The sequence below is a fragment of the Haliotis rubra genome, unplaced genomic scaffold (assembly GCF_003918875.1).
Source record: "Haliotis rubra isolate DU_JTF1 unplaced genomic scaffold, ASM391887v1 Scf39, whole genome shotgun sequence".
Lineage (NCBI taxonomy): Eukaryota > Metazoa > Mollusca > Gastropoda > Lepetellida > Haliotidae > Haliotis > Haliotis rubra.
In genome coordinates this window covers 2,650,146-2,673,681 of record NW_025767068.1, presented here as the reverse complement: position 1 = coordinate 2,673,681, position 23,536 = coordinate 2,650,146, and the positions used below count along the sequence as shown (strand labels likewise).

Here is a 23,536-nt window from a genome sequence, read left to right as displayed (position 1 = left end):
GGCTACCCCACCGCCTCCAAGAGGTGACGGAAAACTTCAAGAGGGGATAGGGAGTCTCGGAGATGATCCAAGGTCAGGAAGACCTTCAACTGCCTGACAAATATGTAACCATCATATCACTACTGCCATCTGAGTGAGTGAGTGAGTCTGGTTTCACGCCGCTCTTAGCAACATACCAGCAATATCACGGCTAGGGACAGCAGAAATGGGCTTCACATATTGTACCAATGTGGGGAATCGAACCCGGGTCTTCGGAGTGACGAGAGAACGCTGTAACCACTAGACATCTAACTTCATATATCTGAATATGACATACACAAAAATGTGATACAATGATTTTATTAACATTCAAACAAGAGGCTGATCAATAAGCAAGTTTACATATTGAACAATGACACCTTGATCAGAATGACACCTTTCACAAATTAAAACGTCTTGGTTCATTTGCGGATAATGGAAACAGAGACGCGGTTCTTGGCTCTCAGTTTCTGGAGGGTTCCCTCAGCGGAATCGGCTCTCTCCTCAGCATATTCAAGGTCCTGCTGCATCTTGCGGAACTTGCCCAGATTCATGGTGGCAATCTCCTCCTGAAAGATATTAGAAACGTTCCATGTGTAATCATGTTTGTGTTATTAATATTTTTATTCAACTGTTCTTACTGATCGCTTTCAATAGGAAGGCAGACACACTGATCTGTGATACATTTCTGATGAGAAATCTGATATCCATCCATGTTTTGAACAATCCTTTTTGAGAAAAAGGTAAGTATTACATTAACTGTATATGACTGGGGCACTCCTAAGAGCTCTATTAGTAAGTCCATATACACCATCTTTCCCCTTTTATTCAAAGACACAGCATTTGCTAGTTCCAAGAGGCGAACAGCTACACTTACCACTTCTTCAATGTGTACCCGGTATGCTTTCAGTTTGGCATTCAGCTTGTCCACAGTCTCCTGGAGTCTCTCCTGGGTTTTCCTGTCCTCCTCAGCCTGGAAAGTCAGATCATTCAGACGCCGCTCAGCAAGACGAGAACTCTTCCGGGTTTCCGCATGGTGGCGCTGCTCGTTCTCAAGCTCGGAATTCAGTTCACGTATCTAAATGAAAACATAGGAAGGCATAGAAGTACAACTTTCCTTGATAAGGCAACATCATTTTCGTGATACCTTTTTCAAACTAATGTACTCATTTTCTGTGGAAGATTATTAGTGTGTTAATATATATTTTACACACCCATATATATTTCATATGGCTAGAAAAACAGAAGACTACCACTCGACTGAATTACGCCTACCTTAAGCTCGAGTTTCTGGATCAGCCTCCTGCCTCCCTTGAGTCCCAAGCCCTCGGATTCCTCAACTCTTATCAGAAGTTCCTTAACTTGACTCTCAAAGTGCATCTTGACCTTCATCAGCTGTGTGCTATTGTTCTGCTCAACTCGGAGCTCTTCAGACACGCGTGTGAAATCAGCAACAGCACGCTTGCAGTTCTCCTCGGATATCTTGAGCTGGTTGTGCATATCATCTAGGTCGGACTGTAGACATAACAAAAGATGATAAATACATTGGATAGGTGCAAATGTGTATTCCAAAAAATATAATTTTATGTGGCTTCAGATGAAAAGAGATGAGTACCTATGACAGTTTGCTAACTGTGATATTTTATTATATTTTGTCCATACCCTTCTTTGACCATGTACACCATATTTTGATAGTGATGATGATTATGACAGCCCCACTTTTCTCAACTGGCCGTCGTAAATATGCATAAGAATAATGCTTGTTTTACAATGTCAGTGATTCTTTACTACTACTACTACTACTACTACTACTACTACTACTACTACTACTACTACTACTACTACTACTACTACTACTACTACTACTATTGTCTCACCTGCATGGAGGTGATGTCACTGTCGAACTTTCTCTTCTGGCTTGAGATTGAAGTGATCTGGACAGTCAGCATATTCATGCGTTCTGTGACGTCACTCAGTTCAAGTTCAGCGGCTTTGCGGGCACGTTCAGACGACTCCAATGATGTGCGCATCTCCTCAGTCTCTCCCTTCAGCATGTTACAACGGCGTTCAAGAGACTGGAAGGATTCACGAGACTCGTCACGCACTTTCTGGAAGTCCTCGATCTTAATGTTAAGTTCCTACAACAGAGAAATCAAATTTGAGTGTCAATATCCTGTACTAAATATATCGTAACGTGTTTTTATATTAACTCAATTTTGATAAACAGCTATTAATTACACGTCACCTCCAGTGGATGGATGTTGTATTTAGTGTAAGAGGTAAGAGAGTGAGTGAGTATGGTTTTACGCCGCTTTTAGCAATATTCCAGCAATATCACGGCGGGGGACACCAGAAATGGGCTTTACACATTGCACCCATGTAGGGAATCGAACCTGTGTCTTTGGCATGATGCGCCAACGTTTTAACCACTAGGCTACCCCACCGCCTCCAAGAGGTGACGGAAAACTTCAAGAGGGGATAGGGAGTCTCGGAGATGATCCAAGGTCAGGAAGACCTTCAACTGCCTGACAAATATGTAACCATCATATCACTACTGCCATCTGAGTGAGTGAGTGAGTCTGGTTTCACGCCGCTCTTAGCAACATACCAGCAATATCACGGCTAGGGACAGCAGAAATGGGCTTCATATTGTACCAATGTGGGGAATCGAACCCGGGTCTTCGGAGTGACGAGAGAACGCTGTAACCACTAGACATCTAACTTCATATATCTGAATATGACATACACAAAATGTGATACAATGATTTTATTAACATTCAAACAAGAGGCTGATCAATAAAGCAAGTTTACATATTGAACAATGACACCTTGATCAGAATGACACCTTTCACAAATTAAAACGTCTTGGTTCATTTGCGGATAATGGAAACAGAGACGCGGTTCTTGGCTCTCAGTTTCTGGAGGGTTCCCTCAGCGGAATCGGCTCTCTCCTCTGCATATTCAAGGTCCTGCTGCATCTTGCGGAACTTGCCCAGATTCATGGTGGCAATCTCCTCCTGAAAGATATTAGAAACGTTCCATGTGTAATCATGTTTGTGTTATTAATATTTTTATTCAACTGTTCTTACTGATCGCTTTCAATAGGAAGGCAGACACACTGATCTGTGATACATTTCTGATGAGAAATCTGATATCCATCCATGTTTTGAACAATCCTTTTTGAGAAAAAGGTAAGTATTACATTAACTGTATATGACTGGGGCACTCCTAAGAGCTCTATTAGTAAGTCCATATACACCATCTTTCCCCTTTTATTCAAAGACACAGCATTTGCTAGTTCCAAGAGGCGAACAGCTACACTTACCACTTCTTCAATGTGTACCCGGTATGCTTTCAGTTTGGCATTCAGCTTGTCCACAGTCTCCTGGAGTCTCTCCTGGGTTTTCCTGTCCTCCTCAGCCTGGAAAGTCAGATCATTCAGACGCCGCTCAGCAAGACGAGAACTCTTCCGGGTTTCCGCATGGTGGCGCTGCTCGTTCTCAAGCTCGGAATTCAGTTCACGTATCTAAATGAAAACATAGGAAGGCATAGAAGTACAACTTTCCTTGATAAGGCAACATCATTTTCGTGATACCTTTTTCAAACTAATGTACTCATTTTCTGTGGAAGATTATTAGTGTGTTAATATATATTTTACACACCCATATATATTTCATATGGCTAGAAAAACAGAAGACTACCACTCGACTGAATTACGCCTACCTTAAGCTCGAGTTTCTGGATCAGCCTCCTGCCTCCCTTGAGTCCCAAGCCCTCGGATTCCTCAACTCTTATCAGAAGTTCCTTAACTTGACTTTCAAAGTGCATCTTGACCTTCAACAGCTGTGTGCTATTGTTCTGCTCAACTCGGAGCTCTTCAGACACGCGTGTGAAATCAGCAACAGCACGCTTGCAGTTCTCCTCGGATATCTTGAGCTGGTTGTGCATATCATCTAGGTCGGACTGTAGACATAACAAAAGATGATAAATACATTGGATAGGTGCAAATGTGTATTCCAAAAAATATAATTTTATGTGGCTTCAGATGAAAAGAGATGAGTACCTATGACAGTTTGCTAACTGTGATATTTTATTATATTTTGTCCATACCCTTCTTTGACCATGTACACCATATTTTGATAGTGATGATGATTATGACAGCCCCACTTTTCTCAACTGGCCGTCGTAAATATGCATAAGAATAATGCTTGTTTTACAATGTCAGTGATTCTTTACTACTACTACTACTACTACTACTACTACTACTACTACTACTACTACTACTACTACTACTACTATTGTCTCACCTGCATGGAGGTGATGTCACTGTCGAACTTTCTCTTCTGGCTTGAGATTGAAGTGATCTGGACAGTCAGCATATTCATGCGTTCTGTGACGTCACTCAGTTCAAGTTCAGCGGCTTTGCGGGCACGTTCAGACGACTCCAATGATGTGCGCATCTCCTCAGTCTCTCCCTTCAGCATGTTACAACGGCGTTCAAGAGACTGGAAGGATTCACGAGACTCGTCACGCACTTTCTGGAAGTCCTCGATCTTAATGTTAAGTTCCTACAACAGAGAAATCAAATTTGAGTGTCAATATCCTGTACTAAATATATCGTAACGTGTTTTTTATATTAACTCAATTTTGATAAACAGCTATTAATTCCATACATATGACGAATTCATAATGGTTTAGAGATATATGATATACCCTGATCTCAGTGTAGTATTTCTTGGAACTTGTCTCAGCCTCAACACGAGAACGATTTGCTGCATCAAGGGCGATTTCAAGCTCATTGATGTCTTGTTCCAATTTCTTCTTAATCTTCATGGCGTCGGTTTTGCTCTTGGTTTCGGATTCCAAACTGATTTGCAGGGACGTCAGAACCTTTTGATGGTTACGACTGTAGAAAGACATAAGCACGATCAAAATGTTTTGAACAGAAAAATATATATTCAATACATTGGAGATGTATTTTTGGAGACGTTTAAATTAATGCAACACAAGTGTTTAGTTTTCCTTCGTCTAATACCGAATACTAATAAAACAACGTTTTTCGAATAAAGCAAATAGCAGTTTCTCACCGAGTGTTCTCAAAGTCTTCTTCCTTCTCTGCTATACGCCTGTCGATGTCGGCCCTGACTTGAGCCAGCTCCAGTGATATTCTCATCACCTTGGCCTCCTTTTTTTCAAGAGAGGACTCGGCCTCTTCCAAGGCAGCCTGGAGTTCCTCTTTTTCCGTTTGGAGACGTTTGCATATCTTCTCGACGTCATGAACACCACGGCCCCCGTCGCTTAACTGACTAGTTACTTCGCGGACTTCAACTGAAAGATTTTAAAGGAAAGAGTTTCTTAAAACAGTTCATCTGCAAGAGTTCTATACAGGTACACAGCAGGTATACGGTACACACAAATAGTTGTCCGTAAACCTCCATACATACTGCAGTTTTACAACTGTGAAATATATCTCAATACATGTTGCGTACAACACAAAGTAGTTGTCACATACCAGACAACGTCTTGTTTTCTCTCGTTAAAGTCTCCACATGACTATGGTATTCCTCAGCTTGACTGCGGAGCCTGAAGAGTTCTGTAGAGTAGCTACGTGACTCCTTCTGAGAAACTTCCAGCTCTGTCTGCAGATTGGTGACCTTGACCTGCCATTCCTGCTGCGTTCTGTCAAACGTTCTTTGCTTTTTCTCCAAGGTCGTCGATGTTGAGTTCGCCTGAAGTACGTATTTGTTTACATGGAATACATAAAGCACTCGTTCTGTACATTCTACATCACTGTGAAACACGGCTAGCACAAAACATGTTTGCATTTTGATAAGCATATGGAATGCAGTAAAGGTCAGTTGTCAATCAGGTTTAGCCAATAATTCATTTCAGTAGTTATCTATACTTATTGTAGCCTTTGTCCTCGATTCGTATCTTGCCATACAATCATGATGTATTCATAATTATGTCATGATGCAATCAGCAATCAGCAATCAGCCTCTCGACTCATACTTTCTCCTAAAATATTACAAAAGATGTTGTCACGTCAGTGCGTGAATACTCTGATAAAAATTCCATTGACCAAATGTACCTACCCTCTCAACGTCAACCGTTAGGTCTTCCAGTTCTCCCTGCAGTCTAAATTTGGCCTTCTCCAAAGCGTTGCACTTGCTATAAGCTGCCTGAAGGTTTTGTTCAGATTCTGTCAGCTTAGCCTGAAGACGACGCCTGAAGGAACAAGAAATTGTTGTTGAATTGCTCAACGTTTTGAAATTCTTCCGATAAGTACTGATGAATAGCACAATTGTTAAGTTAAACAAATATGTGGTATTGATATTTGGCTAAGATAGTTCAATGACATTGGCCTATACTTGACCTGGACTCTTCAATCTCCTCCATCCTACAAATGCCCTCAGTCTCGAACTTGGACTTCCACTGCTGAGCTTCATTGTTGGCCTTGGCCAGCTGACGCTGAAGTGTGGCAGTTCTCTCGTGCTCTTCCTCCAGCAGATCACGAATGCTGTCCATGTCCGAGTTCAGGTTTCGTACATCAGATTGGAGTTTCATGCGAATCTGCATATGACGTTATGATAATTAGGATTCACGTAATCAGACAAATGCAGATAAAAGAATCATGTCGTGTTGTGGATTATAGGTTTTCCATTCCATTAACATTATTGAATCGATAATTTCGAATATGCTGGAACAACATGATGATCAGATCAGATCACATACCCTTGTCTCTTCCTCCAAACTTCGTTTGGCTTCCTCCAAGTGACTAGACAGAGTCGACTTCTCTTTACTCAAGTGACTGACGTGATGTTCAGCCTCCTCAAGCTGACGGGTGATGTCACTGCATTCCGTTTGTAGTTTGAACTTACAGGACTGGAATTCATTGATTTGTCGAGTTGACTCTTCAATCCTCAGGTTCATTTCGGTGAACTGGGTCTCCATCTGTTTAGACATCTTTTCGGAGCATCCCTGTTGGGGAAAAGGGGTTGTAATATATTTCCTCAAAGAAGGATTTATGGATTGGTTTTCAGTTGATATATTTTAAAGGAAATATAAATACATTGCGTCATATTCAGAAGACAGATGCAATATCAATAAGATGAACAAATGCAGTTGCTTACCCTGTTCTTCTTGACGTGATCAAGCTGAAGTTGAAGTTCATCAATCTCTCCCTTCATTAGTTGCTTCTCCTTCTCGAGTCTGAGGACATAAGGGTCTAAATTCAACAGAGCTCAACATGGGCTTTTTGCTTGACTGACATTCTAGAATGTGACTTCGTTATTTACATATGCTTTGTACATTGAATCGCACCCGTGGAGATCAGGGTTAGAGTTGGTCTTCAGCAACCCATGCTTGTCGGTAGAGGCGGCGTTAAATAACAAACCAACCAACCACATTGTACATTCAATCATATCTGGTCGCTCAACAATCACGAATCCCTCATTCGCATTTTCATCACTTACTTGCACTTCAGTTTGAATAACTGTTCAAGCTGATTACTGAGCTCGCCGACAGCATCTTGGTGTTTCTTACGAAAAACAGTAATCTGTGTTTCGTGATGAATAGCAACTTCTTCTAGCTCTCTTCGCATCTTTAGAATCTCCTGTTCCCGTTTCTTGTTCAGCTCAACCTGTCATAATCGACCAGATGAAATTCGTTATGTAGTAGCAGCTGCAGTATCAGGAGTAGTGGTAGTAATAGTGGTGGTTGTAGTAGTAGTAGTAGTAGTAGTAGTAGTAGTGGCAGCAGCAGCAGTACTAGTATAAATATTGTAGAGTAAAGAGAATTAAATTAACAGCGCTTCATCTTGTTTGTTGTAATGTTTCAGGGTAACATCCCTTTCATATCAGGAACTTGATTTCTAGAGGCTTTACTGTGACTTGAAGAATCTCACCTGTACTGACGTGGCACCGCCAGCTTCGTCCAAACGTTCTGACAGTTCTTCGAGCTCACGAGCAAACTCCATCCTTTGCTTTTCAACCTTACAACGGGATTGTCTTTCTGTTTCTAGTTCCTCCTCAAGTTCCTCAATATGAGCCTAAAATGTATCCAGAAGAAAGCTGAGGATCCAGGAGAAAACGAGTGAATCACTATATATTTCGGCTTAAGTATCCATCTATACTGTTACATTTGGAAACAAAAAGTGTATATGAAGAGCCTTAAGCAAGGAAATAATGCAAGTTTTATTCATATACCTGCAATTCCTTGATTTTTCTTTGAAGTTGAGCCCCATGGCCTTGTTCATCTTCAAGCTGTGAGCTGATCGTGGCAATATCTTTGTCTTTTCTAAAACAAAGGAAATATGAGGTAATAATATTGTCATTAACTAGTGGCCATATTTGAAAAGAGTAAACACAAATACAAAAGCCAGTCAAACGGTTTTAGTATACAACACTGTACCTCTTAATTGTGTCTTCCATTTCACGTCTAATGCATTCCAGTTCTTCTACAACTTCCTGTGTCATCTTCAGATCTTGTTCCAACTTTCTCCTGATCTTCTCAACGTCAGCTCGCACCTTCTTCTCACGTTCGAGAGTGTCTTCCATATCATCCAGAGAATGTTCTAGTTTGGTTTTTAATTTAGTAAGATGGTTCACCTTGTCTTCCTCTGCCTGAAGACCATCAGCTGTTTTCTGGTTTTGGGCTTCAATGTCCTTTTTGTTCTTTGAGAGTTTGGCCATAGCTTCGTCTTTCTGCGCAATTTCATCTTGAAGGATCCTGATTTGGTTTTCTTTCGTTTTTGATTCTTGCTCAGCCTATAACAAAATATTTAATGCGCTTTTGATTTTGAAAATACAATGGCTTGTCATTGTAATTCGTGAGACATTTGAATTTGACATACCAGTTGTGGACAGTTACCTGCCATTTAGCCTGCATATTATAAAGTTGAACAAGGTTCCTTAAATATCTGGTTTCAATGTAAACTTGAGATATTATTTAATTACCTTATCAAGACAGCTCTCAAGTTCTTCAATATCTTTCTTCAGGTCATTGTTTTCGATTTCCATTTGTCTCCTCTTCTCAACAGCATCAGCATTTGCATCTTCTTCATCCAAGATACGCTCCTCCAGTTCCTTCAGCTGACTTTCAAAGTCATTTTTCTGTTTGAGTAACTGCTCAACTCTTTCTTCACAGTCATCGATGATGTCTTGCTTTGTCTGGACCTCGAGGACAAGATCATTTTTGGCTTTCATCAGGGTGACGTTCTGTTCCTCAAGTTCCTTTGACCTGGATGTGATCTTCCCCAGCTCCTCTTTTGTTTTGACAAGTGCTTCCTCCTTCTGTTTCATTTCATCTTCAGCAGCAGCAATACTAAGAAGGGGCTTGACCTTGGTGTAGAATCTCCACCAACACCAGTTCCTCATGGCCAGCCATTTGCGGATATTCTTCTGGATCATTTCCAGGGCAACTCTGCCAACATTCATTTGAATTGATGAATATTTTTATTGAATGATGCTCTGAGATCTGAATCTGAATAAATATATTTAACATCATATATTCATCACTAAGATTTGTATCGTTAGTGAATCTTAAAACTTTTAAACGTTTAGCAGTGTATCTGACCTCTTGTCATGCAGATTCTTCAGGTATTTCCTCATCAAGTAGCCACGGATATGAGCCTGGAACAGAGCTACGATTGTAGACAGTCGCTCGTCACGAAGTTCCTCGAGGTAACCGAGGACACCAGCCTTGAAGAATACTTTGGTATTACCCAGACGGTACTCATCTGGGTTCATTTTCAGAGCCTCCAAAATGTTACCAGAGACGACCTTGCCCTCAACAAAGCCTTGGGGAATTGCATTGGGGGCCAAGATGGAGTATCTGTTTTTAAAGAAAAGAAAAACACTTTTCTGTAATTCTTGATGTTAAAAATAAGATTGCGTAACAACACAACGAAACATATATCTTACATAAGCGAATTCAAAATGGAAATCACCAAACAGTCAATAAACAAATGGAACATGAATCGGTTTGAACTTGTCTGTGTCGTACATTACCTCTGTTTGAATTCAGAGTACACGACTCTGCTTGGAAATCCCTTCCTACAGATACGGATACCCTCAAGGACACCGTTACACTGAAGCTGGTGAAGAACAAGACCAGCATCAATCAAGCCTGGAAGAAAAAGTTGAGATTGTCGCCATTTGCATAATTACATGTCATCATGTAGTCGAAATGACACGTGTCATCAGATACAAAATCTGATTAAGTATTTATCACATGATCAAAGAAACGAAGATGTGACAAATTGACATTACCTGGTGTTTTGGTTTCGTTGGGGATGATACAACGTACAAAGTGTGGATGAGTTGTGTACAAGTTTTTCATCAGCTTGTTCAATGATTCCTGAAACATATATTTAATCATGATTTATTATATTAGATCCCAAACGTAGCATATGCTATTTTTGACCACCTCAGAATGTCATCGTGTATTCATCTTTGACATGGTTTTAATAATGTGAGAGGAAATCCTGCTGTGTCATTGTGAATTTGGAAATTATGATGTACAAATGTATAAGGGATCTACGGCATGCACATACGCATGCACAATCCAAAGGGGAAAATTATTAACCAGTAGACTCTTACCCTGTGAGTGGCAGAGATTGTCTGGAAAGCAGAACTCTTCTTCTTCTTCTTACCAGCACCAGCAGCCGCTGCAGCATCTGAACCATTGACGAGATATATATTACCAATACAGAGAGAGATGAGTACATTTTTCATTAAAAGGCGTATGTTTATTTATAAAACACATTCGAATTAATCACAAATAAGATAATAACTTCAATCATCTCAAGAAATGACACCACAAACATTACACACCAATACAGATATATATATATTTGACACCATCGCAGGTGTATAGAATAATTCATTGAATTACACCCCAGTGCCATTCATATTAATCTTACAAAGCATAACAAGTCCAAGCATAACATAAAATGCAATAACAAGTCCAAGCAGGACAAAACAATAGCATACCTGGTTCTGCTGGAGAGAAGAGCAGCTGCACAAGCGGTTCTTTGGACTGTTTCAGGAGATCCACAATTGTCTCGTTGACAGGGTCCTTATTCTTCTCCAGCCAGCCGCCAATATTGTAGGGTACTGTTCCAGCATAGTGCTTCAAGGCAAAGTCGCCATGTTGTCCTCCTTTCATGGACTTATTTGGCTTAAGGAAGTTGGGAGATTTGCCCATGTGGTTCTCTGTCAGTTTGTCCTTGAAAGTCTTGTCAGAAGCTTTGGGGAACATACACTCTTCTTCCAAGATGGACAGAATACCCAAAGGCTGTAACATGATCATTCAAAGAATATTTGATAACATGAACCCTGCTGTACTGTTCAGTGAATCTCCTGTTCCTCATAAATAGTTTTAACAATCTGCTAGTTTAAATGTTATATTGTTACACCTTTCATTAAAGATACCACTATATTTTAATGTTCATCGGTGTACTATATTTCGTTACGTTCTTCTCGTTGTTCATTACAGTTCTAACGGTGTGTTAAAAAGAAATTGGCCCTGTATAATCACTTATGAGTGAACTGTTTTACCTTTTCAATGAGTTCAATGCAGGCCTGCAAGTCCATTCCAAAGTCAATGAACTCCCAGACTATGCCTTCCTTCTTGTATTCCTCCTGTTCCAGCACAAACATGTGGTGGTTGAAGAACTGCTGCAGACGCTCGTTGGTGTAATTGATGCAGAGCTGTTCAAAACTGTTGAACTGTAAGACAAATATCAATCTGGTAAGAACGATCGATGTGTATTACAACTCATGGTTACCTTAAAAGTATGAGTACCAACATATTGACATTGCGTCTTGATAAATTACGTATATCTCCAATGTCTTGTTACTACATAGTAAAATGAGTGTTACTCACATCAAAGATCTCAAACCCTGCAATATCCAGAACACCAATGAAGAACTGCCTGGGTTTGTTGGTATCCAGTGACTGGTTCACCCTCTTCACCAGCCAGTTGAACACACGGTCATAGAGGGACTTTGACAAAGCACCAACAGAATAGAGAACCTGATCCTTGGTTCGTCCTTGGGTGACGTAATCCATGGCCACCTTGATCTTGGGTTTACACAGAGCCTTCAGGAAGTCACCACAGTTGACACCCAACAGGAAGGAAACCTTCTCAGCCACAGCAGTTCCATCAGGCTCAGCCTGTTCACCCTTCTGCTTAAACTGCATCTCACCCATGTGTAGGATAGAGCCAGTGCACTTGTAGGCGCTAGTTTTCTCGTCCCCGGTGAATCCCAGGACATCGAAGGCTTCCTGAATAAAAGAGATATGTTAACATGTAAGGTGTGCTAAGTACAAGGAACAAGGGTTTTATTGTTTGTTTATTGATTCTTTTATGTTCCGCACTGACTGTGTTTGGTTCACAGTAAAATATGAAGCGCAAATGATTGTGCAAAATATAGTTATTAATTCTATGTGTTGAGGGATTACTCATGGAACTAACATCAGTCATTTTCATCTCCTCCTTGTCGTCGATCCCGTTGACTGTAAGGACTCCCTGGTTGATGAAGGTGTACAGACCAGCATCAGGTTTGGCCACAATCGTCTCTGTAAATGAAAAGTGACGAGTTCAATGAGTTGGGTCGAGGTGGATTAATGAGATGAATAAAGGTTCGAAATTAATACTTTTTCGTAGAATTCGAAGCAGGGTTTGTCGTTTAAAGATAGTATATATCTTTCTGCTTACCTAACACAGACGGAACAGCCTGTGACAGCAGCTGGTAGAAGATGTGGTAGTTCCTCTCAACGGATTGTTGATAAGTCACGCGAGATTTCTCAAGAAGATCTGGACAAAATGTATATTTTATTAAAGACACTATTTTATTGCCTTGTGAACTAACAACACCTTAATCATTGTATCTTTATGGTCGCAATAATGTTATATCTATGACAAATGTGGTGAAGATACTCACATGTTTCAATATCCGCACCAGCGATTTTTCCAGAGGTCGCGAAGTGAATTCGCACAAATTTTCCCTGCACAAAAAAGTAATGCAGCACTGATATTTGTAGGTACATAATACAGTTAGATACGGTGAGGACAAGTACAACCGATACCACATTCTTCATGTTTTAATCACCACCTGTCACAAACATATATTGTTTCCATATTAGAAACGCGTAAGAGTAAATGATCTTAGAATAACTTACGAATCTGGAGGAGTTGTTGTTACGGGACGTCTTGGCGTTACCGTAGGCCTCAAGAACAGGGTTAGCCTGCACGATCTGATCCTCGAGGGAACCCTTAAACAACAAAATCGTATCTCAAAAAGGGCTTTCGAAACGAACGGACTCGGGTGTTCTGATTCGTTGACTAGGTTGACACGTATTATCGTAGACAGAAGCTCATGCTGTCGATCACTGGACTGGACAGACTCTGGACAGACTCGATTATTTACAGACTGCCGCCACATAGCTGGAATATTGCTCAGTGTGGCGTTAAACTACAAACAAACGTTTGAACATGTGTATAATGGTGACGTCTTGCTATTTATCATCTTCTTGTTCTTTCATTCTGTTCCAGTACTATTTTTTGTGACATGCACGCATTGATTGTGGGTGAAAGTTCTTTTACTGCTCTCAATTTTCACCTTCTTTTCGTCTTGTTCCCCTTCTCCCTTGGAAGCAGCAGCGACATAGGCGAAATAGGCGATGACTTTCTTGGTGTTCTCCGTCTTTCCGGCTCCCGATTCGCCACTGATTTTTAGGCAAACATCAATGTTTACAACATGCAATTAATTGCGTTTATCAAAATTATATTTTTGACAATACAGTGTGGTAATTAGAATCAACGTTTGCTGTTTCATGTTAGCTGAAACGTGCTCAGATAAAGATTACACAAAATGCTTAAAATACATATTACGATAACAGCATGTACATTGTTTATTGGTCTTATTAAGGACAAACATGTTTACTTACGTGATCAGCATGGACTGATTTTCACGATCTGCAACAAATGGTAGGATACATTAAACTGTCTAACAGACAATTCGTGTGAGGTCATAGACGAGGATAATAAAATGTTGATAAAATGTTTACTGCATCAATTCCATGTTTGAAACAATTTAACCATTCAGTTAGCTCCACAAATTATGCAATTAATTGGTCACCCGATACGCTCGTTTACCCGAAAAAAATAGATTCCCATTGGATGGTAAAGGTAGACCAACGGTGAAAATGTCTGTGAATGGATTACCTTGCACCATGGACTGGTAGGCGTTGTCAGAGATGGAGAACAAGTGAGGAGGCATCTCGGTCTTCCTTTTGCCTCTGTATTTGGCCACGATGGACGGGGTGTAGATTGGTAGACGGCGGTAGGGATTGATGGCGATGCAGAACAGGCCTGAGTACGTCTGAAGGACGGAGCACATCATCAAGTTTCAGTTCACGAAAAAGAACCATTCTTTTCGGTTCTGATTTACGAAATGTTTTGGTAATCCAAGAGAACAAACTTTACGGCTCACATTACTGGTTACAAATATATATGTGCTACATGGTTTTCCGCTTACATAGATCAAGCCAGATGTGTATCTGGACCTCAGGTTGTACAGGACGGCGGCTTCGTTCAAGTAGGTCATGTTGGCGATGTCTTCGATCTTCTCGAACTTGGGAGGATTCATCGACTGAACTTCGTCCTTTTTGAACGTCTTAGTCTGAAAATAATGTGTGGCTTTTTTAGATTTAACTGTTTAATGGAAGTATAATAGTACGAAATACACTTAAATCTTTATTTTATTTTATTCTTCACTTTCCTGAAGCTTACAAATTAGGGTTTTTTTTCGCGTATTAGTTACGGTCAGCAATATGCATAGGTAAAATATGATTATTTAATAGTACCTCATTCGTCTCAAGGATGAGGACAGTGACTTCCTCGCCCTTTGTGCTCTTCAGCTCTGCAGCACGGAATCCCTGCTCTGCATCAGGTGCCCAGCAAGATTTCTTGGCATCAAAGGACTGCTTTTGCTCCTTCAGCAACTTCTTGCGGTCCACAGCAAGATACTGCATCTCGGGGTCGGTAGGATCGTAGGAGGCCATGTTAACAAGCGATGAGGGGTATTCAGAGGAACAGAGAGGAAGCGTTATCAGCGCTGAAACGTAAAAAGGAATTATATGAAATATATATGTACGATAGACATCGTACATGGTCGTCTCTGTGTCAGGGGAAATCAATTGCAATTGAGAACGTTTCAATCCCTAAGAAATCAAATTTAAAATAAAATTCCAAACTGTCTAATCATCAATTAGGTCCGACTACAAAAGACATCTTTGAACTCGACTGACTACCAGATTTACAAAGTGTACCATACACCCATTAGTGTAGCTCAAACGTCCCTTTCTGGAACAGAGATCATATGTAATGAACGTATTAAGAATACATACGAATGCAGCTGATCTGATTCATCCAAAGCTTTGAACCTGTATATATACAAATGATGAGAGAAAGCAAGTCATTGATTGGTTGATATGCAGCGGGTAACCGTGTGGAGAGGGGTAAGGAGGGGGTCCATGCCCCACCCTGTGAAACCTTTTGGGGGCACTTGAGGAAGGCCTAGCTCCGGCTACTGCAGGGTCAACTAATGCAACATTACGATAAATTAGCATCCTCTATAGTTACCGTCGACATGATTACACGTGATAAGTACGAGTTAATGGATTCAGCTTTCAGTTATATCACAACACATAACTTTTCAACGATTAGCGTTACACGTTTCATGAATTTATTCATTTAATTCCGTTATGCAAGCAGATTACATTATTACCAACTAGTGAAAAATGTTGACACATCATAGTAGTTTTCTTTTCGTTATGATTTTTTTTAAATATCACGATATTATTAAGGTGTGGCGATTAAATTATATAGTATAGGTATTATATGCACATTGGTCAAATATATGCAAACTGTAAATTGATGCCTGTGAGTCCATTCTAAACTCCGCTAGAAGAAGCCTTTTTAGCAAACATAACTGCATGACTATATGTAAGAAAATGCATGGTACAAAACATTAAAGAAAAAGTGTTTTTTCTTTTCTTATATAATTTTATCGCCTGCACAAAGTGGCCAAACAATAACTCGACTGTCACAAAATCGTATCATTGAAGACATCGTAGCATGCAAACTCCTCTCCTGCTGTATATATTATTTTCGTTGTTCATGTGTGTGTGTTGTTAGTATCTTGGTTGTATAACGTTCATATTGGGGATCAATACAGTTGACAAATGAATGCTTACTTAAGATATGAAAAAGTACTCACACTTTAAAAAACTACCCTGGGTATTATTGGAAAGTTCAAATACTTCAGGCATCAAATTAGCGGACATAACGATACAGTTGTCAACACTCTCTATAAAGATGTTGCTCCAGCCCTACATGTGATTCTGTTGCCTGGGGTAACAAGGAATTCTAACGACATTATGCTGCACAGAAAAGAAAGTGTCGTTTCATTTTGGGAGTTGGTAGTAAAACTCTAATTTTGTCAGAACGAGTTAAAATGGATCAGTTATCAGTGTGAAAAAATAAGAAAAACCCTTTTGGAAAATAATCTGCTGCTCAGCTTTGGAGAAAGTTGGTCGTCTATTATCTTCTTAAATCTTTTGTCCGTATAGTTGTAAAGCGTTGACTGCCTACAATCTTTTATAATGTAAATAGATATTGTTGTTTTCATACCTGTGACACTTAAATAAACTATGTCTGTCTATCTGTCAATATATAAGGGGACATGACTTGATAGACTCTGTGATGGCAGGAGACTAATTAAGATATAATAAAATAAGGACACGTCAATTAAAACATGCTGCTCAGAGGTAGTTTTTATTAGCGCCAGGTTCTTTCTTATGACTTCGGTTAGTCTGTCATGCTATCGTCACGTTGGTCGTCTGAGGAATTCAGATGTTTGTTGACTTTTTCACTTGTAGTATCATATACACAAGCAACAAGTCCTGAAGTATTTTACCACGAAATAGAGCTTCTAATATTGTTGAACTGTAACTGTTTAACACAATGTTCAGTGCCTTGTCTACCTTTTGCTTGTCAGCCGGGGACGGGTTATTGTGATGCCATGTCTATTCTGACATGTATACACCCCTATACGTTTGAATCGAATATGTTTCTTTTTCCTTTTCTCTTTCTTTATTTGTACATTAATCCTAAAATGTGTACATGAACACTATCTGTAAACAATCTGACTGAATGTAGCATGGGGGCGTGCTCTGGGGTCCGTCCTTAGCTAGGTAACTAAAAGTGAGCCTCGTAGTGCATCCATGAATTATGTTCTTTTGTTCATTGAATTACATTGTGACAATGAATATGGAAATTGTATATTTATATAAGCCCGTTTACATAATAATATTCCTCATCATAAAGCAAACTAACATGGAGACATTCAGTGAATTCTTTGTGGCTTATATGGCGAATCTTGCTTACTGAAAACACGCTTATGTCTCAATAGTCCCGATCGAGAAATGTTGCAAATCGGTTTGTGAGATGGTGCGGCGGTAGTGGTTTCAACAAAACTGTGATGATGACCTAAATTAGTTGTGTTCGCCACTGTTACCAACCGGTAGATTATTCCATCAATCGGTGAAACACAATGAGTGGGTTCCCCGATGTGTGCGACTGGTTTTCATCGTTTTCCAGTGTAAACCTACAGTTCAAGTCGGCGTTAAACCGAACTCCCTAACAGTTCATGTTTCAGTGGAACAAGTAAAGACATTTGTAATTCGTTTGGACGTTTCGTACATGCAAACTCTCCATTGAAAATGTTGAGAAATAATTATGTTTTTATCCTGTACATTTTGCCGTAGACCGTGGCTGAACACACTGGGGGGTGAATGGTTTAATAATATTTAACCAGAGATGTGTTCACAGGATAGTAGATTTTATAGGTTATAATTGTGAGGTCGGAAAAAAAGCACCAGAGAAATCAGGAGATGATCTGCTTTGAAGGCAACACGCATGCAAAGGCGGGTACATATTTAACACACTACAATCAGTGCACGACAATGGCAGCAGGAACATTTCAACATTGCCTGTCATACATCTTTACTGACATCAAAATACATGTTGTTTGTTGCTAATTTGAAACTTCCTTAATCACGACTAGCTTCGCTGGTTGAATACACATCGCGCTATTGATTTCAATCATTATGTATACATCATTTAAAGGTCACATGCAACGTAAAACACAACTTTGCAGATTCTGATATCTTTCGGTATGGACTTACCGAAACAAATCGTCAAAAATGCAAATTCAACTTATAAAGTTGAAAAATAACGCGATGAAAAAAAACGCGCGAAATCGGAGTTAAAACGTTTCACTAATTTTCCCCCGACTTTTCCTGGGAAAACGGGTTTCAACAGCTGGGCTGCGCTCATAGCACGTGCGCAAGTAAATAGGTTCGCGCAGCTTGGAAGCGGGTTGTCCGGTGAATACTCGGTGAAGGCTTTGGTGTGAGCTATTTTTTCTAATGTTTTGTTGATATCTCACAGGCGCGAGCTTTTTATATGTTATGACAGTAGATTAACTGTTTACATAATTTCATTTATCTATTTCACCACACGTTCTTCTTACCGGGACACTTTCTCAGTTCGATACTTAAATGCAATGTCATTATTTAGCGTTGACAGAATTTCTAACTGTGATATAGATATGACGTTGTCACAGACAAATCTCAATGTCTTGTTTTATTGACACCTGTGTGTCTGCCCGCCTGTCTGCTAATGACAATATTCAATACACAGCTGCTATCATTGACCACATGCAACTTGAACTTAACACCAATCAGGCTATACACCATAAACAAAACGCATTGATTTATGGCCCGAGTTCGGTCTCTGTCATATTATGTAATTACACAGACAGGCAGGTGTGATACTTGTACACATGACATGTTATGATGTCTGTTGATTGCAAAATGTTTATACACAAAAAATGAGCATGTATTTACAAAACCCAACATCTCTATATATACACACACAATTAGCCGTGAGGGCATCTGCAAATGAACCAGCCGTTACACTTGAGTGCACACCCACCCGCTCTGACTGGGTTCGGTATCCCGGCTGCTTCGTTTCTTGGGAAGTAAACCAAAGTACACAATTTTGCACTTTTGATTTGCGATTGTACGCTTATAATTTTATTTATATGTTTTTTCATAACCAGCAATGTATATTATATGTCATGAATAAGTGATAATTGTGTTTTAATTATGTTTGATTTTTTGGTTGCATGTGACCTTTAAGTGAATGACACTAATTGACTTGATTAAGTAACTCTTCGTTGATTGAAAACTGCTGCCCAGTTGTCGCCGAAATACCAATCTGTATATGTATCAATGGATAGTATGGCATGTTGGAGTTTTGGAGCATTATTCAGTAACATGCATTTTCTTGAAGTGGAACACTTTTTATGGATAGACAACTTCCTTGTTGCAGTATTAGTTGCGACGTTTCTTGTTAGAGGTGTGTATGTCATCATAAAATGGTTATCACATTCGTAAAATGTGTTATAAACGAAATGTTGTTATATTAGTTGTAGATTATCCTTTTCTAATTAGGGACAGGAGTACTAATATCAATATTGACTTGTCTCTTTACAAGACACCTTTAATACCGTAGACAGTTGTCAATACAGTTTGTTTGTTTGTCATAACTGGAAAACCGCTACCATAGCTAAACCTCTTCCTCAGTATTGCTCCTAAACACCTCGTACTTACAAAACAATAACTATACAAATAAAAATGAATAATTTCCTGGTTGACCGGGGGGTTTGCAGCGTGTAGAAGTTGTACTGAACTGATCCTCCCCTCACGAACAACCGTGTGTATTATATGAGATATATTAAGTCCATGAAACATACATTCCTAATGTATAAAATCAAATACCGCCAACATCTAACAGACACCGTCACGGCTACACACACGTCAAGATATTCGCTTATGTGATGATCGTTGTCACGTGTTAAGTGTTCTGTATTTATCAACATGTAACAGACTGAGCTGCAGTGCCGCTAATTACAGGTCATTAAGTCATAAACAGGATACCAGGTGAACGGCCGCACGAGCTGGTGTGGATAGAGTTACAGTCGTCATTATCAAATAACAGATTGTGCAGTTCGGTCATTAAAGATAATTTTCAAATCCATGTAACTATAACAGTATATTGATTACACTCAAGTAATATGTGATGTTTGCAGCGAATTCTATGTTCAAACATCTCTGTTTTATGGTGGGTGTATTAATGCAGGGAGAATAGAAGAGTGTTGTAGATTATCCCTGAGTAATGCCACTGTCAACTTTTAGTCTGAATTTAGGAATTAGAAAAGTCACGGATAAAAAGTCACAGGAAAATATATAATATATAATATATTTACTAGTAATGTAATATAATGTCACTCTGTTAATTAAGTAATGAGAGTAGTCTACTGTGAAAACATTAAGGTTGAGTACTTTTTAATTGTGACTTTTTATCCGTGACTTTTTTTCCTGTGACTTTCTTTCCGATCACCTCCCCATTTCGGTTTTGATTGGCTGCTGTTATTGAACTATACATCTTGGTTCAGAGTGTTGAACATATCTTCAACGGTTCCCTCTTTCCATTGTGATTGTCACTATTTACAGTTTCACAGTATACACTATTTATGATGTTATGGATCGTCAGTTATAGAAAATCATCCAAATATCAAGTGTTTCAAGTGATCTCCTGGTCCATCAGTGAGACGTTCAGTCAGAAAGACAGCTTAAAACTACAAGCTAACATCTGTGTAGATCATATATACGTGTGAACGTTTACTCGAGGCTATATATGAGACAAGGAGTACACACTTGAGTCCAAATTTGGATAGGTCTGTGTCGCTTGAAACCAACACAATAAGAAAATAACATTGAAGAAAAAAAAGATAGTGTTTTAATATGCACGTTTTATTTGAAATGACAAAATATTACTGAAGTATTGTTAAAAGCTAAGGGCAATCACACTGGTGAGGGTGGCTGTCGGGTGGCTGAGTGGTTAGAATCTCTCTCCCACATTGACGAAGGCCCTGATTCGATATCAACATAGGTACAATGCGTGAAAGCAGTGAAGGTTGCATAAGACCACTTACTCACTCATACATCCAACCCAACCGAGATATTTGGTTGTTTACATATGGATATTATGACATTAGTTAAGAAACAGTATCTCTTCAGTTTCGGAGTACTTAAAATTCACAACACGAAACTGTGTCGATTGGCAGATTGTTTATAAAGCCTCATTACTGCACATGCGTAAAACAACTTTGTACAAATATATACATTGCTGGAATGTAAAGAACCATTCAACAAGAGTGACATACCGAAACGTTATCCACGTCACAAAAGCTTTCTACTACTACGAATTACAGATTCTGCTACCTTTCGGTATGGACTTACCGAAACAAATCATCAAAAATGCAAATTCAAATCGGAGTTCAAACGATTCACTAATTTTCCCCCAGAGCTTGGGGGGAAAGTGGTTTCAACAGCTGGGCTGCGCTGCGCTTGGCTGCGCTCATAGCACATGCGCAGTGAAATACGTTCGCGCAGCTTGGAAGCGGGTTGTCCGGTGAATACTCGGTGAAGGCTATGGTGTGAGCTATTGTTCTAATGTTTTGTTGATATTTCACAGGCGCGAGCTTTTTATATGTTATGACAGTAGATTACCGATTTAACTGTTTACATAATTTCATTTGTCTATTTCACCACACGTTCTTCTTACCGAGTCACTTTCTCAGTTCGATACTTAAATGCAATGTCATTATTTAGCGTTGACAGAATTTCTAACTGTGATATAGATATCTCGTTGTCACATTCAAAACTCAATGTCTGTTTTATTGACACCTATGTGCCTGCCCGCCTGTCTGCCAATGACAATATTCAATACACAACTTCGATCACTGACCACATGCAATTTGAACTTAACACCTATCAGGCTATACACCATAAACAAAACGCATTGATTTATGGCCCGAGTTCGATCTCTGTCACATTATGTAATTACACAGACAGGCAGGTGTGATACTTGAACACATGACATGTTATGATGTCTGTTGATTGCAAAATGTTATACACAAAAAATGAGCATGTATTTTCAAAACCCAACATCTCTATATATACACACACAACGAGACGTGGGGGCATCTGCAAATGAACCAGCCGTTACACTTGAGTGCACAGCCACCCGCTCTGACTGGGTTCGGTATCCCGGCTGCTTCGTTTCTTGGGAAGTAAACCCTAGTACAAAATATGCACTTTTGATTTTGATTTTGTTTATGTTTTGTCATAATCAGCAATGTACATTATATGTCATGAATAAGTGATAATTGTGTTTTAATTATGTTTGATTTTTTGGTTGCATGTGACCTTTAAAATGACCTTTGTCTGAATGATAAACAGATGTCTAAATTGAACAATTTTAGAATTACCCATATTGATTTCTATCCCATTTGTGCGACAACATGTATGATAATAAACTTAGACCAGCTTCAGTCTCAGCAGGGAGACTATATAACGGGGAGTGGCCACTCCTCGATAGCCCCTTAGCGTATGCCTCGGCTCGTCACGTGACCAGTGTAGCCAATATGGCGGCAGCGTAGTTTTTAAGATTGAGCCCGGTTTATTTTCAACAGCTGATTACATTCGCTGAGTGTTGTGACAACTGAAAACCTACATGTAGAAGATAAGTTACCTATTCTGTCACTTCATTTTAAGTAAGAAAAATGTTATTAGTGTCAGTATTAGTACAATAGATTTATAGTAAAGTTTCAAGTCGGCATGTTGTAGCTCACTGGCTTCAATTCTCGGTACACAGCGAAGGAAGACTAAATTCTATCGCTAAAAACATCTTTCACATATTCGTTTTATTTGTAGAAGGGAAATATACCTTTAGTTGAAAGGTGTTTGCAAGTAATAGTGATAGTTTTATAATTTAAAAAAAATATTGTTAGGGTGTATTTGAGGTGTATGAAACATATGACATATCGCCAATCTGATCTGATCCGCCAGTGAAATACTACAGGGCGTTGTTTGAGTGTTTCTAGTTATTGTTCTAAAAACTTCTTTCACATACACCTTGAATTGCTATGAGGGGAATATACCATCAGGTGAAAGGTGTTTGCAAGTAACAGTGATAGCTTTATAATTTTAAAAAAGTTATGAGGGTGTATTTGAGGTGTGTGAAAAATATGACATATCGCCAATCTGATCTGATCCGCCAATGAAATACTACAGGGCGTTGTTTGAGTGTTTCTAGTTATTGTTCTAAAAACTTCTTTCACATACACCTTGAATTTCTATGAGGGGAATATACCATCAGGTGAAAGGTGTTTGCAAGTAACAGTGATAGCTTTATAATTTTAAAAAAGTTATTAGGGTGTATTTGAGGTGTGTGAAAAATATGACATATCGCCAATCTGATCTGATCCGCCAATGAAATACTACAGGGCGTTGTTTGAGTGTTTCTAGTTATTGT

The 23,536-nt window shown here is 39.4% G+C and overlaps 1 protein-coding gene across 1 annotated transcript; it reads right to left on the bottom strand.

The window, feature by feature from the left end:
• Positions 1-409: 409 nt before the first annotated feature.
• Positions 410-15,090, bottom strand: LOC124286655 (myosin heavy chain, striated muscle-like). Its single transcript, XM_046723055.1, has 32 exons — positions 14,893-15,090; positions 14,565-14,708; positions 14,252-14,408; positions 13,975-14,002; positions 13,647-13,752; positions 13,207-13,299; positions 12,969-13,032; positions 12,743-12,841; positions 12,500-12,603; positions 11,908-12,309; positions 11,580-11,750; positions 11,013-11,316; positions 10,620-10,696; positions 10,290-10,377; positions 10,029-10,146; positions 9,595-9,852; positions 8,976-9,441; positions 8,431-8,786; positions 8,226-8,316; positions 7,925-8,068; positions 7,494-7,660; positions 7,152-7,230; positions 6,754-6,999; positions 6,395-6,591; positions 6,114-6,246; positions 5,531-5,747; positions 5,106-5,346; positions 4,732-4,924; positions 4,326-4,586; positions 1,294-1,533; positions 896-1,096; positions 410-587 (listed from the first exon to the last, which is right to left on the bottom strand). Exons 1-32 carry the CDS (start codon positions 15,088-15,090, stop codon positions 441-443), a joined length of 5,790 nt encoding a protein of 1,929 aa, XP_046579011.1. The 3' UTR covers positions 410-440.
• Between the last annotated feature and the right edge of the window lie 8,446 nt (positions 15,091-23,536).